Source organism: Corvus moneduloides, chromosome 5 (genome assembly GCF_009650955.1).
Source record: "Corvus moneduloides isolate bCorMon1 chromosome 5, bCorMon1.pri, whole genome shotgun sequence".
Lineage (NCBI taxonomy): Eukaryota > Metazoa > Chordata > Aves > Passeriformes > Corvidae > Corvus > Corvus moneduloides.
In genome coordinates this window covers 16920230-16943613 of record NC_045480.1, presented here as the reverse complement: position 1 = coordinate 16943613, position 23384 = coordinate 16920230, and the positions used below count along the sequence as shown (strand labels likewise).

Genomic DNA, 23384 nt, shown 5'->3' with positions numbered 1-23384 from the left:
TCAGAAGATGCTATCACCTCTAAAAATCATCTGAATGATTTGGTATCATTTTTAGTGGGACCATATAAAATATTCTTGCACATTGTCAATTAACAAAATTACTTCACTCTAAACAGCCTTTTCTTTACCCTCTCTATCAACAACAGAAGCACTGACCATTCTATAAATGTTGACATCTTCAAATACTTTTCAAGTGCTATACCATCTAGAAGAATAACTTAATAATGAAAACATTTACTGTTTCTAATAATACTTGCTCTACTGAAAACATTTCTAACCCCATTGAAAAAGGCAAACAATTTGATCATTTATTCTTTGCAACAATCTTCTACCTATTAAAAGTAATTTACTTTGTCTGTCCCTCAAGTTTCTTTCACACAAATGCCCTCAACCTTTCCAGTCTTCTTTTCCATGATTCTTGTTCTCCTTGAATCTTTTTCTGAGCAATTATATCCATCCTGAAAAGTGAGGCCTTTAACACAGTATTCCAGCTGATAGTTTACTACTGCTATGTACAGTACAATAATTATTTAATATAATTTACATGCTACATTCCTATACCTATATCCTGAAATGAAATTTGCATTAGTGCCCAATAGCACTTCTTCATCTTTAATATGTATGATAACCACATCCTTTTATCTTGACCTACTTGCTGGTTTTTCCTCACTCTTGTATGTCCGGTGCTATATAGTTCTATCTAATTTCATATGTAGAATTTTAATTCTCATTTAAATTGTATTTATTTTGTTTAAATTAGTCCACACACAATGGAATCAAAATTATTACACATGGCTGGAAAGTTTACAGATGTGATCTCCATTCTGGATCTTAATATTATTTTTTGAGCCCAGTGCTCCTCACTGGTAAAGACAGCAACTATAGTTGTTACCTATCAATCACTAGATCAAGAAAATGATCTTAAAATTACATTTATCTGGTTTAGTCAAAGAAAAGTACTGAAATACCATTCTCAAAATAAAAAAGTAAACAGAGGCATTTGATGATGATGTCTATACATTCTGTTTGGATGGAATATTTGATGCTTTTTCCTGTTTTAGTAACACAATGGCTAAGATATTGCATGTTTTTGAACAATAGCTGAACTTTCCTGGAAGGCAATATAGTGCAGTGATATTCATGCTTTCCAAAATTACCTTGTTAGGTTATCATCTATTGTATAATCATTTTAAAAATTCAACATATAAGACTGAAATTATTTCTTATTTAGCATTTATCCTGGGGACTTTGGTTTGAATGATTTCTGAAATGCTTCCTGACTTTTCCTATGTATTAGAAAGCTACCTGAAAAATATTTTATTTCTGGGGTGCAATTACAGACGTGTACTTTATATCAAAATTGGCAGATTACACAGATATTTTCACTGCTTTTCTGGAAGACTGTGAGCAAGCGACAAAATGGGAAGTTAGAAACAGCAGTTAGTTGGTTTAGTTATAATTTTTTTAACTTTAAAAAATTAAGTATCTGCCTTGAACAACATTAATATTTTCAGATTTTTAAAAAAGAAAACAACTACTTCGAAGAAATAGGGTTTTTTTCCTGTGATATTATTACTGTTGCAATCTACACAATGGACACTTTTTTAGAGAATCAGAGAATATGCAGAGTTGGAAGAGACCCAAGGATCATCGGGTCCAGCTCCTGGCTCTGTCACTGGTCACCAGGGAGAATAGATCAGTGGCCTGCCCTCCTCTTCCCCTTATGACAAAGTTGTAACTGCAGTGAGGTCTCCCTCAGTCTCCTCTTCTCCAGGCTGAACAGACCAAGTGACCTCAGCTGGTCCTCATACGGCTTCCCCCAAAGGCCCTTCACCATCTTTGTTGCCTACCTTTGGACACCCTTTTTTCCTTACTTTTGATCTTCATTTCCAAGCTGAGATTCAACTCCAAACATCATCCTGCAGCAATTAGTCTAGCTCTCCTCATCACCTACAGAAGCATCAATGTAATTTGACTCTAACAAGTATTTTTATATCACATTTTGTGGGTAAAAAAAAAAAAGGCTAACTAGCTGCTATTCTCATACATGCCAGTAAATATTGTGAACTGGAAATCAAAGAATGGGCCTAGAACTAGACTGGGAAGTCCCAAGATGAACAACAAAGACAACACATCGAAGACCAGGAATAACAGAAGGAAACAAGAGAAAGAGCTGTAACTTTTGCATCAGTGAGGCAAACACCTAAAAGAGTGTATTTGGCTAGAGCAAATGGATTTTTAGCGGAGTAAAAAAATGAAGAAGCAATTTTTCTATCCTCTCTAGAATATTTTCAGGACTATTGAAATTTTTATTATATCAAATGGCTTGAAGGACAATCCGTACAGCCTATCAAGTACCATAGAAATAGAAGGTTGAATAATGACTTTGTCACAGTTTAACACCCTTATACTTGGATAGAATGCTGGAAAGAAGAGGGCTCTTTAACAGCAAAAACTATAAAGGCAGCCATGATGGAAACCGAAGAGTGGTAGATTCCATCTCAAACTAAAAGTTCTCAGTTAAAAAAAAATTTACAGAAGTGAAAGGAAATAATTACCTTCTGTAAAAGTTTCAGGGGAAAGGTGGATTTTTTAATCCACTAACATTTCAAACAAGACTGGATGTTTTCTGAAAGAAGTTCTGTAACCAAACATTTAGTCAAAAAAAAATTGTTGACTGAAATTTGAGTGTTTAGGATATAGAGTAGATGAAGCTTGGTTATCTAATTGTTCCTTCTGAATTTAACAGGTAGGAACCATAATTACGGAAGAGAAACACCTGACACTATCTTCCACATGTAAAAAAATGAATGAGAAAAACCAATTAAAATGCTAAATTAAGATTATTATTTCTTCAGAGAAGAGACAATTAAACATGTTTCCTCCTAAAAATCAAAGCAATACATGCTTAATCACTTCAACAGACTCCATTTCTCATCTCTTGGTTCAGTAACTATCGTATTTACAACCACTACTTATGATCTCCTGCCACAATTTAACCTGTTACCTATTCCATCAGCTTTTATTTTTAAATTTAAAAAAAATTATCCCAAAATATTGGATAACATAAAATGTATTTCTCTTCTGAATCTATCTCCCTTCATCCAAGACATGTATCCATTTTTTTCTCTGATTGTAATTTTCAGATTTGTAATAAGAAACATGTTGTGGTTTAACCCAGCAAGATACCATGTTCAACACAGCCACTCGCTCACGTCCCCGCCAGCAGGATCGGGGAGAGAACCAGAAGGGTAAAAGCTAGAAATCTCCATGGGTAGAGATAAGACAGTTTTAATAGTAAAAGAAAAAAGCCAAGCACACAAGCAAAGAAAAACAATAATTAATTCACTGCTCTCCACGTGCAGAGAGGTGTTCAGCCATCCCCAAGGAGAGCAAGGACTCCTTCATGTGTAACAGTGTCTTGCAAAGACAAACACAATCACTCCTAATGTCCTCCCTTTCCTCCTTCTTCCTCCCCTTTAACATCCTGAGCACAATGTCACAGGAACGGAATAGCCCTTCAGTCAGTTTTGGTCACCAGTCCTCACTCTGCCTCCTCCCAGCCTCCCAGGCACACCAACTTCCTTCCCAGCATAAAAAGCAGAAAAGGCCTTGGCACTGTGTAGCCCTGCTCAGCAATAACAAAACATCACTATACTATCAACCCTGTGTCAGCACAAATCCAAATCATAAGCCCATACTATCCACTGTGAATAAAATTAAACTCTACCCCAGCCAAACCAGCACAGACCATCACTAAGTTCAACTCATTCTCCCAGCTTAGAGACAGACAAAAGTCTCCATCTGTGTTTTAAAAATACTTCAGTTTTGAATCCCTTTTCGTCTCCAGGTATTCAAATACTTAACAATACTCTCATTATTTCATATCTCATTGCATACTGCTGCTTGATGCCAGCTGTAGACTGCTCTTCTAAGAGATGTGCCATCCTGTTGCTCATCTCACCCCTGTGGGTGACAACTTGATCACAATACTCTTGTCTCCACATCTCTATACTGCTTTACTATATCAAATCAAACTCTCTTTTTTTTTTCCCCTCAACATTTTGCCTTGTTCTTTAAACTGAATCTCCTAGGAAAACCAGCTATTTCCTTCCACTTTTGCTCTGCAATGACAGCCACTTTCATCTACCTTTCTGCCAATCCTTCAAACCACCTCTGCACTCCCATAGTATTCTTTGCACATGGGGAAGCCTTGTAAAGCTGTCTTATTTTTATCTTTCACTCCCTGCTCGAAGACTACATCCAGTTGTAATGCCTACAAAATCATTCCCATATGTCACTTATTAAGCAAGTAATAATCTCTGAGTTCTTCTCTGCCCATCTCTATTCATTATATATTATCTCATCTTCTTAACCCAACTCTGTCCTGTTTGTCTGCTTTATCTTCCTCTGGTCTCCTGCCTGATAAATGTAATGTGTGCTTTGCATAGCGATCAGCTCTGTCTGTTTAAACATCTAGGCAGCACTTTTTAAGACAGACCCCTCTGGTTACTGGTGCCCTACTTCTCCTGTAGTTAAAAATTAAAAGTAAAATAAACCCCACTACCTTTCAAAAATCCAAGTGGGTTGCTCAGGTCCTGAAAAACTAGAAACATAGAATAGGTACCTATTTATTTATCATGGGTTTTTAAGGCTACAGGGTATTGAAATAATGCATAATATTTTTTATGAATATTTAGTCCATTGAAGTGGCACCACAGAGGTTACTTTTAATTTTGCTGTTCAAAAAAAAGTAAGCTGTGGTTTTATATTTGACTGTTTTAGTTAGTTTCTCCATAAGTAATAATCCTTTCTTATGGGTTCATACAACTTACAGACTCTGCTGTGTCTTGGGGGATGTGATCAGGAATTTTGTTGAGTTTCTGATTGGAGCAGTCCACTGTGGTCCCTTCACAGCGACATTCTCAGGGCAGGCCCAATCTGCAAAGGCAGTCTCCACTTAATTTGGATCTGTAATCTTCAGTGCCTGTAGAAGAGTTCAAGTCAAAACACAGATACTAAGTCAATAAAGTATAAAATTTGCTTCTTGTGAGAGGGGTTGAAAGACGTCTGCAATGCAGATAATGGGTGGGGCAACTTGGGAAATGCATGATAACTTCGTGATACTGAACAGACACAAGGGCTTCAAGAGAGGGTTCAATATAGGGACTTAAGATATGCTGGAAAAAGAAACTGGAGACAACTTCACATAGCAGATAACATTAACTTGAGCTTTCACAAGCTGTACTTTCTGCTGATTATGTTGGTCAGCCAATCTAGCCTTGTTATAGCTCATCACACAAATGCCACTTTTTGTTTTAGAATTTGTTTTCTTTCTCTGCATCAAGAATAAATAGATCCTGAGTGCCACCTTTTCTCTTTCTCTGGTTACAAATTTGTATTGTTGACTGGACTTCATTAACCTCTGATTTTTTTGTATAGCCCCAATACTCCACATCATCTCAACACATAAGATTGAAAAGCCCTGTTTCAGCTTTAATTTAAAAAAAATGTGTGATCCTGACTTAAGCCTCAGCAGCGTGCCATGCTGTAGAAAGCTGCGTGACGTTCCATGGTGCTTGACGAACCATGTTTTATACTCATACCTCACAACCACATGGTTAGATCAAGCACAACAGAAAATCTCGCTACATTATCAAAACTGCATCCATTAGGCCAAGGATAAGAGCAAGGGAAAAGAGGAAGGAGTAGGTATAAATCACAGAAGCAATTTGAAGTTTAATACTTCTTACATGACATGGCATTCTATTACTGAATGTCCAGTGCCACAGTAACAGTATCACTGTCACAGATTAAATAAAAGTACAGTATATATTTAAAAAAAAAAAAAAGAAAAAAAGAAAAAAAAAAAACCACATTGAAGTTTCCTCCACCATTTCCCAGAGTCAGTCAAAAGAAAACATCCTAAACATATCAAGAAAAAACATCCAGTAAGGAACTGAGGGTAGGTGACAAAGAAAAACAAAGAGAAGCCGAAAGGAACCTGTGGGTTCTTCTTGGACAAGGTGAAAAGACTGAGACTAGTAGAAGGTGCATCAGGGCTGGGAGGTACACTGTGATTTAGTTCAGACACTGAACTTTACTTACAGCCAAAATGGTGAACTCCTGCAAAAAGTAAAGATAGCCAAGAAGGAAAGAAGACAGAGTAATGCCAATTAAGACAAAAACATGAACTAAGCTCTCGTGTCTCTACTTAACTTTTGTTTGATTAGAAGATGGTTCTAGGGCCATTGTCTTTAGCAGAAAGAAAGAATAATTCATTTTGAGTGGCATTTAAAAATGAAGGTAAGATTGGGTTTATTACAGATTTCATATAGGATGATGATCATGCCTCCCATGAATTATTCTTCACTATTTTGAATGCGTTCTTTAAAAGCTGCTCCTGAATATATATAGGAGTTACAAAGAATATTCTGAGTTGGAAAATACCCTGAAGGATCATTGAGTCCAATATACATGCTATGCCACTTAAATCCTTAATAAACCAAACAAATATAGGAGAAACAGATTGCTCAGTGGAGGGGAAAAAACCCCAAGAGTCATCACATATTATGTTATCTACAACTTGTAAATGTTTTAGTAATACATATGATGAAACTACTATAGAGTATTTCTAGGAGGTAGCAGATGAATTTTTTTTCAAAGAAATGATTTAATACTTGCCAAACTTTTAGTCTTCCAAATTACTATAAATGAAACTTTAATAACACTTCATAGCGTCCGCAGAGCAACATCTCCAAATGACATATTAAAAACAAATATTAAAAAATATTTAAGTGTTTAAAGAAATGCTAAGATTTTTTTTATAGTATCTGCTTAAGTATAAAGAAGTGTTTTAGCACTTTCAAATACCGAATGAACAAGTCTACAAATAAGTTTTTTTTTTCCTCCTGTGTCCAGAGTACATCACTGTTAGCAGTTTAAACAATTAAAATATTCAGGGACAATGCCTTCAACAACTAAATAATTTTAGGTAGCATCTACCTGATAGCCTGCTAGAAAGAGAAAAGCACAGAACTGTATTTCAAGAAGCAGGTATATAGCCCATTTTGTTTAATTGAATTGTTTCCTTTCTTCTTCTTTCCCCCCGCATCCCCGTGGAATAGCAATTTTTAAAGAGTACTTAAAGAAGCCTCAACTGCATGTGTGGCCATATTATAACCAGGCTGTGAAGACACCTGCTGGCAAGAAAACACTTGTAACTCACAACAAAAGTTGTGCTGGTAAGGTTGGGTAGAAGCCACTCTGTGGCAGCTGTTCTACGTATTAGGAATTGAGTGGTACTACAGGTTTGTGAAATTGAATAGCCCCTGTTTTATGCTGCTTTAAAACACATTTTGTGATGCCAGTGCTGATAAATTGCTGCCTTATTTTGTATTCATTTTGTCTTCTCTTCATATTCAAAACAACATATTAGTATAAGGGCATGAAGAACTTCACATGACTGCTGCAAATGTAAGTGTTAATTCACACAGCATTTGGAGAAGAGCTGTTAAACACACGAGCTAAAGAGACAACAACTAAGATGACTTCAGAATGATGATATACCTGTAGTATTTGAAAGAAGATGTGCACTGGTGTCCTATTCAATTATTGTAGATATTTTTCTAGATATTAAACTATGGCAGAAAATCCTGATTGCGAATCACATACTGTAATTCATCAATAGATGCATTATTCTCTTGTTAATTTTGTTATTTATAATCTGTTATGAATATAACATGAGTATATTTTTTTCTATTAAGAAAACAGTGCACACACTGACAAGCAAGGTAAAAATAGAAGAAAGATCCATACTTCAAAGAGCTAGGGCCAACATCAGTAAATCTTTTGTAAAAATATCATAGACTTATTGTAGCTTAAAGCAGTGTGTAAATTGCTATTTCACCCCAAATCTAAAGTCATATTTTCTTTAATGGAAAGCATTTCTGATTCACTGTATGCGTGTGACCACCGAATGCCTCTAATTAAGAATATCAGCTTTCTTTTCCAAGCATTCCACTGTGATTTCCTAAACAAAAGGAGGGTGAGCAAGCAGTAGATGCAGCCAGTGTAGAGCATGAAAGCAAGGCAAGAAAACGTTCATTTGTAGAACGTTTAGTTTTTAAAGTTGTGCTAGCTCTTTGATGGCAGCATGGTTTCTTGTGTTTAAAAGCAGCTCAGGAGCTACATTTTAAAAACAGCAGCAGCAGAAAGGCAAGGTACAAGGTAAGTAAAAGTGTCAGTTAAAATATGAACTAGCAGGTGCAACCTTCTAAATAATTTAAGTATAGCTATAATTTTGGTAGGTTGTGTGCAAATCTGTGAGAAAGAAAAAGGTAACGGAGCTGCATGCTAAGCTCTTATATTCAGAAAACAGAATTACTAAATAGTCTACAAAGGAAAAACTACGTATAGCTACAGGTATTGACTAATGTTAATACACATGCATCAGTTTCCTAAAATCTATGACAAACTTTGCTTATGGGGGAAAAGGGAGAGAATATCTGCAGTTAGTCCAATCTTACTGCAGAGCCAACCTACCTGGAATGAAATACTGTTCTTTAGCTAAAATAAAGAGAAAAAAAAAAAAAATAGAAGATGCACCTGAATGTCAGCAAGCAAAGAATGAGTTTTATTAGATTAAGTATGGACTGCAGTTAACTACAGATAATTTAGTGAAAAAATGTGTATTCACAACGAGAGCTGATAAACAACAAAGTGTGAATAGTCATAAATGTATCTGGAACATGGATAAAAAACCAGTTTTCATCTGGTATTTGCACTTGAGACTGAATAAACTGTAGAATGGTGAAATGCACCTGGAACATCTGGATACCATATGACGAAAGTTAGGATTTAAAGAAATGTAGTAGGAAACGGAATAAGATTAGAAAAAGAAAACAGTAAATTTCAGTATGAGGCAAGCTGCCTATATAAAAGGGGATATGTCATGTTTCCATATTTAGCTTAGAAAATTTTCAGAATCTTTCACATATTCCAGAAGCCCTGTGGAAATTTACAAAATGGATTAATGGTGTGATATTTGTAGTGAATAACTTTAGCATTTCATTCTGAAGTTTTACATATTACATTTATTTTCTTAGACTTAATGCTAACTCAGAAATAGTGCCAAATGTGTAAACTACAGTATGTTCCGTGATCCAATAGTCTATGACTTCCAGATTTCCCTTTATTCAGTCAAAAAACTAAAAAAAAATTCTGCAATGTTTAATAATTCTGTAGAGAGGACAGCTGCTTTCATTAGAACTTCTATAACCACTACTTTTTTTGCCAATAAAGGAAAAATAAGCAGCTGAACTAAGAAAATTACCTGAGCAGCGGAATTTCTTGCTATTTGATCTGGCCGATCCTTTGTTTGCCAGACGGCGGGGGCTGGTGCAACGGGCACCACTGGTCTCAATGGGGTTTGTGGTGAAGATAATCCGCCAGCCACTTCAGATGGCAGTCACAGATAAATGGGTTCTGAGCCAATGCCTTTCATGAAACAAAAAAACCAATAATATCACACATTATTTCCCTTTTGTCTCAGCAGTACCCAGTGCTTTTACTGCACTGTAGAATATGAAGTCGTACTTGAGAAACCATAAACAAGAACATACGTACAAGGGTCTGAATCGCACGTAGGGGTGAGAAGGTGCCTTTTGCAATGGTCTGAAGCTTGTTGTCATACAAAGAAAGAAGATTCAAGTTGTGCAGATCTTGAAATGCATCAACTCGCAGACAATTGATCTTGTTGGCATTCAGTAATCTGTTTAATGGAAGACAATTATAAAATTGAAAGAAATTGCTCCATGCTGCAGCTTCAGCATTTTTTCACAGACAATTCTTTGTGCACCTTTGCAACCAGAACAAGAGATGTAGTTACAAATAATAATTGACAGTGACATAAGGAATTTCAGTGAATTGAAAGTGATGTAAGGAATTTCAGTGAATTTAAGTATCTTCTTTAGGTTATATGTATTCCTACATATTTGAACCTTGGAGTTGAAATCTGTACATTTATTTAGCTAAAATCACATTTCTTATATGTGCTGGTAGAACGTCTGTGTGGTATTTGTGTATAGTGCAAAGAAACAAGCCTAAAAATCAAGTATATTCAAGGAAAACTAGTTTCTTTTTGCCAAATAAACAAACAAAAAAAGGAAACTGAACACTGTGGTTCATTAGCTGGAAGAGATGTTGCAGTGGCACTTTTAATTACATGTTACTAATCAGCATGCTGCCACATTAACAGAGTTGTAGTAAAAACTGGTGGCATGGAATATATCCAAATCTGTCTTGGATCCTTTTCCTCTGCATCTTCAAAGGGAACCTTTTCTTCCCCGTACCTCCCAGACTTTTAGTGTTAAAACAAACAAGCCAATCTAAACCAGCTCCTTTTGAAGAGAAAAAAAAAAAAAAGTCATTCCATTAGACGCATTTTTATAACCCAATATTTTTTTACTCCTTCCCATGTTGAGCCAGAAATGGAATGAAATGGTGGATTTGAAGTCTAATGCTCTGATAAAAAGTTTTGCAAACAAGTAGAAACTTACTTGGACCTAAATGTACTATCTATACAATGCATATTAAAATATGGAATTGTTTTTTAATACAGAATTGAGAGTTCAGAAAGGTCTCTTACTTTTTTTTTTTTTTACAAGATCTGAATTATATTTTATAAATAAAACATCTTTAAAGGAAAACAGGAAAGTATACCCTGCCCACCACTATACTATTTTTGTGGCTAAATTAAATCAAAATGCAAACCTCTAGGTGGTGCTAGAACTTGCATTTTCTGTGTATATATTTACTGTTTTGCCATCTTCAATTAGTTGTTAGTAACGGACACTTTGCCAACACTTCATGGTGAAGTCTGGACATTAGAAAATTCTAAGCATGTGTGAAGAAGCCTTAGATTCTTTAAGAAGACCCTAACTCAACAAGTCAGTTATTCTGGGACAAGTTCTTTCAAAACCACCGTTGTTTTATGGTCTATTTAACACATTTCTTTTACACAGTACACCTACTGCACAGCCTCTTCTGCTAAATATTGACAATATTTAAGAAACATATTACCATGGCATTCTTTATTCCAGTATAAAATCTAAAGAGCAACGGTTTCAAAGGTTACATGTGGAAATTTCCAAAGTGTTAAATGAAGTAGCAGCTGGAGTTCACAGAGTCAAAGAATTGTACTGAATGTCAGAAAACATTAAAAGCCACCAATGAAACTGTGGTGTAGTACTGTTCTTTCATGGGTACAACTAGAAAGGCAATTGCATAGCATTTCCACTATATATCTTCTCTTTATAAAACACACAAATATTCCTTTTATGGTTCCCACACAACTTCATACATGCTATTTGCCATTTAGAGGGTATCATATCTTTATGTGTGTTATCCTTAGAAATTCCACTCAGGAGAATGATTTAATTTTAATCATTTTAGGCTGAAACAATAACTGATATGATCACATTTGTGGATGAATGGCAAGCTGGCCTAGAACAGTCTTGACTCTTTCGGTTTTAGCATAATTTGGTTTTACTGTACTTTGATCTTACATTTGGGATTTCCTGCCAGTTCTTCTGGCATAAAATCTCTCATCATGTTTACCCTTTTGAATGATTCCAAAATAGAAATAAACAAAAAAATACTCACAGCAGTTGCAGAGAAAAGAGTCCTTCAAACAGGCCCTTTGGAAGTTCTGTGATTTTATTGCCATAGAGGACTCTGTACCAGGGAATAAAGCAAAGCTACCATTATGAAACGCATATGCTATGGGATTTTGACTTCAAAATTAGAGAAATTCCAGTATTCCTGAAAGGAATTTAATAACAACCACTTGATACTTGCAATATCCTTGTGGTCCTGTGAGGCAGCAGGATCACACAATTTTCCCAAAAGGTGTGTAGCCCAACGAGCTCTCTGCAGAAACCAGCACCTCACTGATTACAGGTTTACCAAGGACCTTGCTAAGTGGATTTGCTGTTTGTAAAACAACTAACTGGGGAATAAAAGACATGTTTGGTTTTGTTCAACTCCTTGCCATGAACATATTTACAAAAATCCCCATAAGTTATTAGTGTCAAGCTGTAAAAGAATGTTCAATTACCACTGTTGTTCTGAAATGATTATTACAACTTTCAGAATTGATTGAATTTATAGCAAAATTTTGCAGGGAGCCAAAAGGGCAAAATAATTTCACCATAAGAATATAAGAAATTTTTCTTCTGTTTACAGGTCAAACAGATACCTACAGTGAATTGAGTGAACGTAAGCCCTGAAAGCATCTGGAGCTGCTTCAGAGATCTGGTTATTACTCAGGTCACTGAAATAAATAAAATTTGATTCAATTAATTCAAGCTATTTTCAAAATAATGAAGTTTAAGATAATATGTAATTAGAATTAAGCATGAATGTGAGGAAAGAAATTAAAATATTTACATGAGACACTGCTGAAGATTTTTAATATAAACACCACTAAAATTGCCAGTACACTGAAACAAAATGCATAATTAAAATAGACCTTTCAAATGCTTGAAAAAAAAGACAAAATATTTACTTTTCCTAATTGCTTAAGCACATTTTCTTAAGAATCCTCTGCTTGCTATGACCACAGCGCTATATAGCCTCAAAAACAATCTGAAATTATCCTCATTCTCTTTTTTACTAGAATTTTCACTACAGGAACATACTGCTTCTATGCAGAACCATATTAAACAATTTCAATATTTTTTAAAAACCCAAGTATTATTAATATGACAAGATGCTATATGGTGTCAATAATCAGGCAGCCGTATCAGTTTACCTTCTAGCAGTCAAATTTTTTAAGTGTTCACACATTAACTGCAGTTCCCCTGTACCATCTGACTTGTTTTTTATCTTGTTATATATAAATTTATGAAAGTAAATGTAAGTTATTGGGTACATACATTCTTCGAAGCTTTTTATAGGGGGAGAAAGCTCCAGGAGGTATGACCTTAATTGAATTTTGTTCCAAGCGTCTGCAAAAGAACAGCAACAGCATAAAAAATACAGACCCCCAAGCTAAATAAGAATCTAAAGCCATAAGAAACTAGAAGGGATAGACTTCAACAAAGAAGACAACTTTTTCTTCCTTTTTCAGTATAATTTTTATTTCTTTCATAAAAAAAGAAAAAAGAAAAAAGAAAAAATTATTCAGCCTAACTTAACCTATTGAGAGTAATACTGAAATTAAAAACCCAATATTGATTTTATATTTAAAGAAAACTTATTTTCAGAGCATACAAGAGTTTTCTAAAATTTAAGATAAAATTGTCATTAAAAATTTCCATCTTGAATTAGTCTTAATTTACTCCCAACGTACTATTCACATATAGCAACTTACATATTTTAAAATGCCTAGAGACTTCCATGAATTCATTGAAATATGCAAACCATGGGAATGAGAAGGGGAATGTACCTACAGAGCAGATAACATATGTTGCTACCTGCAATAAGACAACTGCCATGTTTTTAAAGATGCACACAATTTCTTTAGATACGGTACACTAATTATTTTCTTTAAGGTATAATATTAGGATTGCACAGCCACAACTCTAACTTCTTTAAACAAGTATTTTAATCTCCACTTGTAGCTAATGTTACTGGCCACACTTGCTTTGTGTGTATAGTGGCTGTAATTGAAAATTCCCATACTGCAAAGTGTGAATTTATTGATGGAAACCATTTTCCAAGAAGTTCTTGAACTTGGAGAGATTTGCATTTGGGAAATCAATGCAGATATAGACCTATGGCTCAGGTACCAATGAGTCAAAACAGAATCACCAATGAGCACACTTAAAACAGAAGCTACTTACTCACACACGCCCTTATACCACAGTTATGGCAGTGCAAATTTCCACCATGTAGACATAAGGTAAGAAACTATTATACCAAAAAGCACTACAGGAAAAGGCAGGATTATTCGAACTCCATACCATGCTTATCTAATAAGCTTTGTATTTCCCTCTTTCATGCACAGGTATCAACTCTATGATTTATGTACACAAAGACAATGCCAAAATCTACTTAATAAAATTAATCAAAAATCTGTAAGTTTACTGCGTTAATCTAAATTACAAGGACATTGCATCAGAATTTAAGGGGAAAGAGCCTTTTTTAATCTGGATGCAGAAGTATTGGCCTATTTTTTTCCTTTTACTCTTGTCCTATTAACTGTCTTCTGTTTCACTTTTGTTCTGATTGAGACATATGAGCATCTGTGTGTGTACAGTGTAACTAATAAACTCAATATTTTGAGTAAGCTTTTCCATGAAAATATTCTAACAGAAATTGTTTCTTTTGTAAAGTTTCTCAAGAGATCATGATATGGCTTAACTGAAGCTTTTTTTCCTTGCCTTCATTAAGTCTCGTACAGATGGAGATATTTATATATTTAATACTTAAAATCTCTTTATTCTGGTCATGCTTTTAACTTAGCAGAATTTGTTGTTGAATGGCTTATGATGAACCCAACAAAAAAAACCCAAAAGCTCCAGAAAAATCTTCCAGACACAAAGAAAATCTCACTTCATCACAACTGTTTTAGCTCTTTCTAGGCAAATGTTGTCACCTTGCTATAGATTTCAGGTATATTTTAAACACGGAAGGGAATCCCATGGCACAAGACTGAAAACCTTTCCATAAACACGATGCTCATTCATACTCTGCCTTGGCTGAGCCTTTTGGATTCATGAAACACATTTTGCATCAGACTAGGGTGCTGGCCAGGATACAAAGCAACAAGGTCACTTCTCTCCTATACACTTGGCTAGATGCAGGAGGCAAACACCTGAATAAGTAAAAACTTGCTGAAGTTAAAGGCCAACACCAAATTAGGCCACACCCAAGTATTTTCTGTCCTTACATTAAAATTTTAGCTTAGTTTTCCCAGAAAATAAAGATTTGGCATGTTTATCACCTAAGACAGTTTTCTACTCAGATGGCTAAATCAGGGAGAGGTAAACTCTCCAGATAATAAAACTTCCTCATTTTAGCAACTGGAAGGAGTTGAGAAACCAAATTAACCCAGCCATGAAGAGCACGGTTGCCAACCATCCATACCTGTTAAACACTCTACTAGGCAGCAAGCAACTGCCTAACCACCAGGGATAGCCTAACCTGACATTTATCAGATGTGGAGCTCTGAAAACCAGCCAAAGAATATCTTGCACAGGCACATACATAGGGCATATGCAGAGGACTGGAAGGGAGCCAGGGGCGAGGGGTAGGTAAAAAAGGACAGGGAAGGACTAGGCCATAATACAGAGGAGGTCTTGAATTGCCAGAGAGAGAGAGAGACTGTGGGGAAAAAATGTCTCTGGGTATATGGGAAACAGATATTGCAGTAACAATGCTCCCACGTGAGGCTATCATTTATAAAACTGCTTATTAGCCCATGACATAGAGATTTGTAACTGGAGTTACTAGTGTCTGCACTAGTGCTGGAGGGGCTCCAGCCTACATTCACGTATCTTTAAACATATAATGATCTTAACTAGGTAGAGATAAGGCATGTAACTCGAGGGCTAGCATTAAATAAAGACACAATGCATTTTCCAGTTTACTCTCTTAATTAAAAATATATATTAATTCTATAAACTGAAGTACCTTACAGGATCAATGTAGGCCATTTTTTCAAGAGAAGATGGAATAGCAGCTTCATTTACTTTTGTCCAATTTGCTACAAATTACATGGGTCCAAAACTTGAAGAAGTCTTGCTGCAACATATTTCTGAGAGCTAATTTTCCAGCAGTTTCTAGTACCAATTCCACTGACGGATATGAAAATGAACTTTATGTCAACTTTACCTAATATTTCCTTTTAGTGAGACATTTATATTCTAGCAGACAAAATGTGCAGTGCTGGGATATATTTACAAGCTCTTCTGGATAAAGGATTTGTTATAGTAGGATCATCTAAATATGTCTTTTCTTATGCCAAAGTGTAGGAAGTGAAAGACATTGCATTTTAGAAAATGAGATTAACATAAAAAGGGAAGAATAAGATTATATAAATACAGAAGAAAAATCTTTTATACTCCACTTTGTCTGTAAAGAGAGCAAATCAAATCCGCATTTTCAAGCTTTGTTATCCTCTAATTTTCTGCTTTATCTTCATAGAATCAGCTGAATTTCACAGAGTATAAATTTGCATCCACTATTCCAGAGAAAATATAATTAGATATATTCCAGAGTCACAAAGTACAGATAGACTAATATCTAAAGGAAATTTGCCATTCTACTGATAAAACCCATAGTAATTAAAAACTCCTTTATATTAATGCCCTATATTAATGAAATATTTGAATTCTAGAATAGGCTGGGTTGTAGTTATCTATTACTGAAAAAGTCAGCCATTAAGTGCTTGCCAAATGACTTGGCCAGAAATAGCATTTTATCACCAAAGAACAAAAAAAAAAAAAAAAGCTTGAGTCAGTATTTTCCATGAAATTTGTATTAAAATTTTGTTCACAACAACTTATTTCAAAGTCATTCCAGAAGTCATTCTTCCTTATAAATGAACATCTATGTATCATAAACAGTGCCTTGGTGGTTCTTTTTCAAAAGTCACAGTCAATTTTAGTAGCATATTTAGTAAGCTAAGCTAATGGAGGAAGACAGTTAAGTACATTCTTCATCAAAGCTTGCATTGCCTCATGTAAAGAAAGTACTCTGCCCATCACAACACAAACGCTAATTAATAGCTTTTAATTAATTAAATCTCTGTCTCCTTTTAGTGTTTCACTTCAAAGAAGTTCTGCATTGATATATAAGTGTTTTATTGTCTGTTAATTCTACCAAACTGGTTGAAACCTTTTTTGAGGGCTAACTCCCTAATTTCTCCTATCTAGGAATGTACTGAAAACATTTCTCTTTGGAAATCTTTCCCTCTGCTTATCACTGCAGACACTGTAATGCACAACCACTTACTATTCTAAGAAACAAAGGCCGCTTCTGCAGTTGTGACTTCCAACCTAATCAAATCAAATCAAAGTAGGTCCCCAGCCAGTAGACAGATTCTTCCCACACGGTCCCCAGAGAGCCCTGTGACATGTAAATCACTTGACACTTTCCAGGAGGATGCTGTTCTGTACTATAAGCCTGCAGCACACCATTACTGATTACTAACTTCTGCACTTACAGAGACAGACAAACATGCTTATTATACTGACGCTTTAAAAACTAGCTTATTTTCCCACTATAAAAAGTCGTTTCTGTGAGCGACTGCTGCACCAGGAAAGAGTGCAGACTGGGAATGAAGAACACCCTGTTGTCTACAGAATCGATTTTTACTTAAATCATACAGATGGGGTACAAGATACTAAGTCCTCCCAGTAGAGAATGGTAAAAAAATACACACCAAGATGTGCTGGCACCTAAATGCATGTAAAGGGATCAGAGATATATAAAAAGTATTTTGTAATACTAAAATACAAACAAAACATGTGCTTAAGAAAACATGAATTTGAATATGGAGGAGCAAAATTAGGACATATATTTTATAATTAAACAATCAGAACATAAAATCTTGATTAAGTAAATATGGATGACAGAGTAGTACCTTTAGCAGTTAATTAATCTATACTTTTAATTCCACTATCTACTAATTTACAAAAAGTCTTGCCAAGAAGGTTGTCAAGAAATCCCAAAAGAATTTTACTACAGAGAGAAAGTATAAGCAGTGCAAATGAGTCTGATGTATTGCACAGATGCTGATTATACATGGTAATAAAATTGACAGCTCTTCTTTGCATTTTTCCCCATCTGCTTTTAAACTAAATGGCAAAAACAGCTGTCAAAACCCAAAAAATAGATTTCAATGATGGGGATTGAGTGCAGCTCCTGAATCTGAAGAACTGCAATACACAGCCAACACATCTCTCATCACATGCAACATCTGCCAGATTCTGGGTTTTTTTTTGTTTGTTTGTTTTTAAAATAAGGAAACAGTAATGATCTCCCTTGCTGGAGGAATCCTTGAGGCTATTAAACAAAGTACCTTTTTTCTCTCTCCACAACTGTGCCTCTAGAGTGCTTAAATCCACTAAATGTCACTCCTAGCTTTAGCAGCAGCAGAATTCTGTTGAAATCTGTGGATATCATCCACATCTAACAAAACAAAAGATGTATTTTGAATGATTAGATTACTTGCATTTCTTACTTTCAGAATCTAATTCTGTGTATTAATAAATCCATTTGACAGTTTCCTAAATATTTGTATATAAAGAATCACTGTCAATGTTGCCCTAAAGCTTGCCAAACTGTTAACATCCAGTCTAATTGTTCTATCAAATATTTCCTCAGGGGATTGATTTTAAATGACAGATGACTTCTTCAGCTGCATTACATGAAGAAAGTAACAAGAATTGCCATTCTAAAGCTATTAAACAATTCATTGAATTTACTCAAAAGCAGGTCTCAAACCTGCATTTCGTTACAGAAAGGGCCATCTCATGCTCTGAACTCTAGAGCATCACTAATGATGATGGGCTTGACATCTCTCCATTGTTACAGATTCAGCCTATAGCAAAATACACCACTTGTTAAAGAATTATTTGGTTAGCACTTTGGCTTCTGTCAGTGTGGCTCCAGTGCAATTAGCCTGAGCCACCCAGAGTCAAGTTAGTCTCTCTAATTAGCCCATTTTTGATGAGAGTTCTTATACTACGAAACCTAGTCAAGCTGTTCAGATAAGTGTTTTAAATTCACAAAAAAGTAGATAAAATCCTGCTACACTCTTGACTCATCACAAGCATGATCACAAATATGGATCTGTCCACCTGTTCTAAAAGAGCAGAAACACTACCTTGAAAATCTCTCCACTGTGTGAGACCAACAGTGTGACAGGAGTTTACCTTCTAAACAATATGTGGTTTCACACTACAAATGTGCCATAAAAATAGAAGTTTTTTAACTGAGAATATGTGGTTGCTTACTTTAGCATGTATTTAGAAATGTAATTGATGAAGAAACATTTGAATGATAACTACCGAGAAGTCAGTATCCATAGTTTCTTTTGAAATTACTTCACTCCCATAATTGCTGAGGAAAGTGAAGAGCCATGTGTAAAAATAAAATCTAAGATTAACAACACCTTTGGAGTGTGGCACAGCTGTCAGAGATCTAAGAGGGTTTTTCTGGAAAAGTGACATGGGCCTTCTCCAGCTTGCCTTCACAATGTATAAAATATTCATTTATTCCATGCTTGAGTTATTTTCTTTCCCTTGGCAGCAACAGAGAGGTCCATCAAGGTGCCTCTTCTACTTAACACCCACGAGAAAATTGCACAAACCCCCAAGAGGTGGAATGGTGTTCATGCTGGCCAGTACCTACTGCTAGTGTCTGGAAACCAGCACTGGTTTCATGTGTTTCTTGTCTGGTTGTTGTGTTCTGTGTCTCTATGTTCTCTTGACTCCTGAAATTATCCTGTTGTCTGAATTTAATTAGTTTTCAAGATAGGACACAAGGGTATGAAGAAAGCCAAAGATGTGAACAATGGCAGCATAGAACACATGCTAATAAAGAACAGATTAGATGTTATACATACAAAACCATCTGACAACTCAAATGAAAAAGCTGGTTTTCCTGTTTTGTAAAAAGCACAAAGGCACACGATTTACAGTAATTTTCAGATTAGGAAGATATTTGAGTAAGAGCATGACAAATCATTTCTCTTGTGTGTGTTAAGCAGGAAGGATTAGCTATCCAAGTAGCAAAATCATCTATTTTTGAAGTAGTCAAATGGAATATGGTTTAAGTTTTCCCCAAGAAATATTAAGATAGGAATGCCAAATATAAGCCACAGGTAATTCAGTGAAATCTGCATTGGTAAATTAAATATATTAGGGTGAAGACGTTAATACCTCCACAGATTTCTTTACCTCATTTTAATTTGCTGAACCTTTATTCAATACTCTGCATTATGGATAATGCATTTTTTGTTATTTACATGTAGTTATTCTGTGTTTTTATGCATATATAGAAGATGTTTAGATTTTAGCAAATTTCTAAATTTTTGATTAAGCACACAAAGCAATTTTATATTGCAATGGGCATAAACTCTGCTTTAATTAAGAAATAATGACCTTCCCAAGATCACAGAAAAGCACAACAAGAAAACTGTATCATTGACAGATGAACAGTCTAAACAGAGGTCAGTGAGTGACAAATCATAAAACCTTTCTAGTAAAATTATAATATAGTATTATTTTTATTTTCATGAAAAGATTTTCAATGTTTATGGCCTTATTTGAGATATTTAGCCAACTAGAGAGGGTAAGGGACATTTTTTAAATTATCATGCAGAACATGGAAAACTTCAGTCACAGTGTATATTGATACTAAAATTTTAGTTTCATGTCAGCTATTTTGCAGCAGATATTTTCATTTCATTAGGAACCTTTTTGGTCCTCCTCCATATGTAAAGCTTATGAATTCTCATGAACTCTTATGAATTCTCATGAACAAGCATGTAAGCAATACATTATAACTAAATATTGCATCTGAAGATTATGTACTATTATTATTTGATATAAGCTTTTGGACATAAAAATGCATTAAATTTTATCAAAAACAGAAGCAAAAGTTCTAGATTTCAGTGAAAATTCACTATGTCTCCATAGTCCAATGGTGTAAATCTGATTATCTGGTCCAATGCATTAGCCAGGACTGATCTTGAAAACACTGGTCTTAGAAACCTTTGGGAAGGGAAGACGATAAGAAAAGGTTTGAGGAAAAGGACACATGAAGTACAGTTGAAGAGAAGTTAAGAATATAAGAAAAGTTAATTTTAATATCAGGGCAGTGATATGAAGTTGCTCAAAAGTTTGGAGTGTTAGAATAAGAGCTGAGAAAATATTAGCCAGACCATATGAATTTAAGGAGCATTTAGTTACTTATGTATCTTTTAAGACACTTTATTTTAATCCAGCAATTTCTGAAAATTCAAAACCTGACAGTTTTCTGACTTCCTACTGACCAAAGTATGTATCAGTATTCATAAGAAATGAATGCTATAACAATTAATTTAATTTTTTATCCATAAGTAGACATCATCTTTTCACTTGACAACTGCAAGTGAAGAGCCACGTGTGAAAATAAAATCTAAGATTAAAAGCACCTTTGGAGTGTGGCACAGCTGTCAGCATTTGTTATGAGAGCAATTAAGAAAAGATTTTGATAAAACACGGAAGTTGCAAAAAGAGCCATAAGAATGATTAAATTATTTTGAAACATTTTATAGTGAGACCAAAGAGATTTAGCTATTTCAGGTAACATCAGAAAGTTAACATATATTTTCTCAAAAACAGAAAGACACAGTTATAGAGGATTCTTGCAAACTGCTAAAAGCAATACAGTGTAAAGAGCAATGACTATATAAACATATGTATATATAGAAACAACTTGGAAAAACCCTTCTAGAATCTCACTGGATGTGCAAGATTCTTGCTGATGGCTTAACTGTTTAAGAGGTAAATCACATATATGAACGGAGATTCTAAGTCCTAAGAAGACTGATGTTTTGATTTAAACTAAAAAGCAAACACAAACCTAACACGGAAAACCAATCACCAATTTAATGTCTTGTAACTTAATGCATCCTCTCCACAGTATTCCTCATTCCTTTCAAGCTGCAAAGATACAGGGTTTGCTCTCATTTCTGTCCTGCTACATAGACAGCCAAATCATGCTTTGAGCTGCTAAAAATAGAGAAAGCTGCCTTATCACTGACATTTCAGAATTTTCCTGCTATGAGAGTCTTTAAACTGTCTTCAATAAACATGCCTAAACCCTCCCCAGGTGACTTTTCTCTGTAAAGGGCCATCCTTACAAGTACCTTTGCATCTTGATAGACTAGTCTCTCTGTTCAATTGCTACTTATTTAAGACTGTACTTTGGGCTTTTATCTAAGGATTAATATTAAAAGACAACAGAAATGGCGAAACTGTACACATGCCAACCGTCACTGGGAAAGATACAGACACAGAGCTCCCAGTACCCAAATAAAATTCCTCATGTATGCAAAGCACTTTCCCAGTGTCTGCAGTGTGAGCAGACCACTTTATCTTGGTTAAGTCCATTTGTCAAAATCAGTTCTGTCAGATCTCTTTTCCTCTTCTTTTTCTTTTTTCTCTCCTTTCACTTCCTTTTTTCTCCCTTCTCCTTTAATATAATCTGAGTGTTACTTTGAGAAGCGATCTCAGGAGCTTTTAATCCTGCTTAATTTCAAACACAACTCACAAAAATGTAGTTGAGTGCTTGGCATAACACACAATCATTAATCAACAGACTTATGAAAACAAAGTATAAGGAAAAATGAGATACAGGAAGATGAAAACATCAAGAAAAATAGCCAGAAATCAGGATGGCAAGATAAGACAAGACTAAGAGAAAAAATTAGGAAACTCATGGAAAATGTAAATAATGTTGTCATGGAACAACTGTACAGTTTCTACTTTTGGCATTCAAGCATTATAAAGCTCCATTCACATGAAACAAAAACTTTATCCTGAAAGCCATAGTAATAAGAAGTCAGGGGCTTTTCAGTACACTGGATTGTGAAGCTGAACTGTTAAAATTCCTGACTCTGATATGTTTTTTCATTTCACAAATTATGTGGTTTAGGGTCTTTTCTGCCCATTACAAAGACTAGAATTATCTATACAACTGTTCCTTTTTTAACAGTGGCAACCCTGCAGTCACCCTTTCCTCCAGCAAACCTTCCTCCTCCCCAAAACGCCATTGTAGTGACCGTTATCCTTCTGAAAAAGAAAAAGAATTTAATTAAGTCCTTCCTTTGACTAATAATTTTTTTTAATATAAAAAAGTGAAGGAACAATCAATTTAATTCCATTTCTTTTTGCTTAAATAATCACTTGTACAAATTTATGGACATTAGCACAGGTACTCCTTTTCCCCCCTTCCCCCTCCCCCACCCCTTAGAAACACTTATTGCAGGTCTATTTACTTTTGTTTATGCATAATATTACAGTAAGGAAAGAAGTTTAGAACCACTTTGACAGGTTGAGCCATGGAAGAGAAAACAAAACCAAAAGAATATAAGAGCAGCAGTTCACAAAGTTAGGTCTAGCTCATTAATGGCTTTTTGGCCTCCTTTGAAATAAGGGCCTGTCACACCATTATGAGATAAGGTACCAGTACAATTAATAGAATTGCTGCTGGGTTGCTATTTGTACAGTTTCTCACAGTCTGTTTGAACACATGCCAAAAAAAAGTCTCTATTTGAAGGGGACCAGAATTATTTCTGCCGATCATTCAAAGATTTTTCAGAAGGTGAATCCTGAAATTGAACCAAATGAAAAGAGACTAACAGGGACGAAAAACTAAAATAT

At 35.1% G+C, this 23384-nt stretch overlaps 1 protein-coding gene across 1 annotated transcript in view; it reads right to left on the bottom strand.

The window, feature by feature from the left end:
• The window catches only part of SLIT2 (slit guidance ligand 2), a 263385-nt gene that overhangs the window by 63110 nt on the left and 176891 nt on the right, over positions 1 to 23384 (bottom strand). Inside the window, 10 exon segments of the mRNA XM_032109098.1 lie at positions 2345 to 2347; positions 4840 to 4987; positions 8545 to 8568; positions 9335 to 9434; positions 9436 to 9498; positions 9628 to 9772; positions 11665 to 11736; positions 12264 to 12294; positions 12297 to 12334; positions 12939 to 13010. Of these exon segments, the coding sequence (XP_031964989.1) occupies positions 2345 to 2347; positions 4840 to 4987; positions 8545 to 8568; positions 9335 to 9434; positions 9436 to 9498; positions 9628 to 9772; positions 11665 to 11736; positions 12264 to 12294; positions 12297 to 12334; positions 12939 to 13010 (696 nt within the window).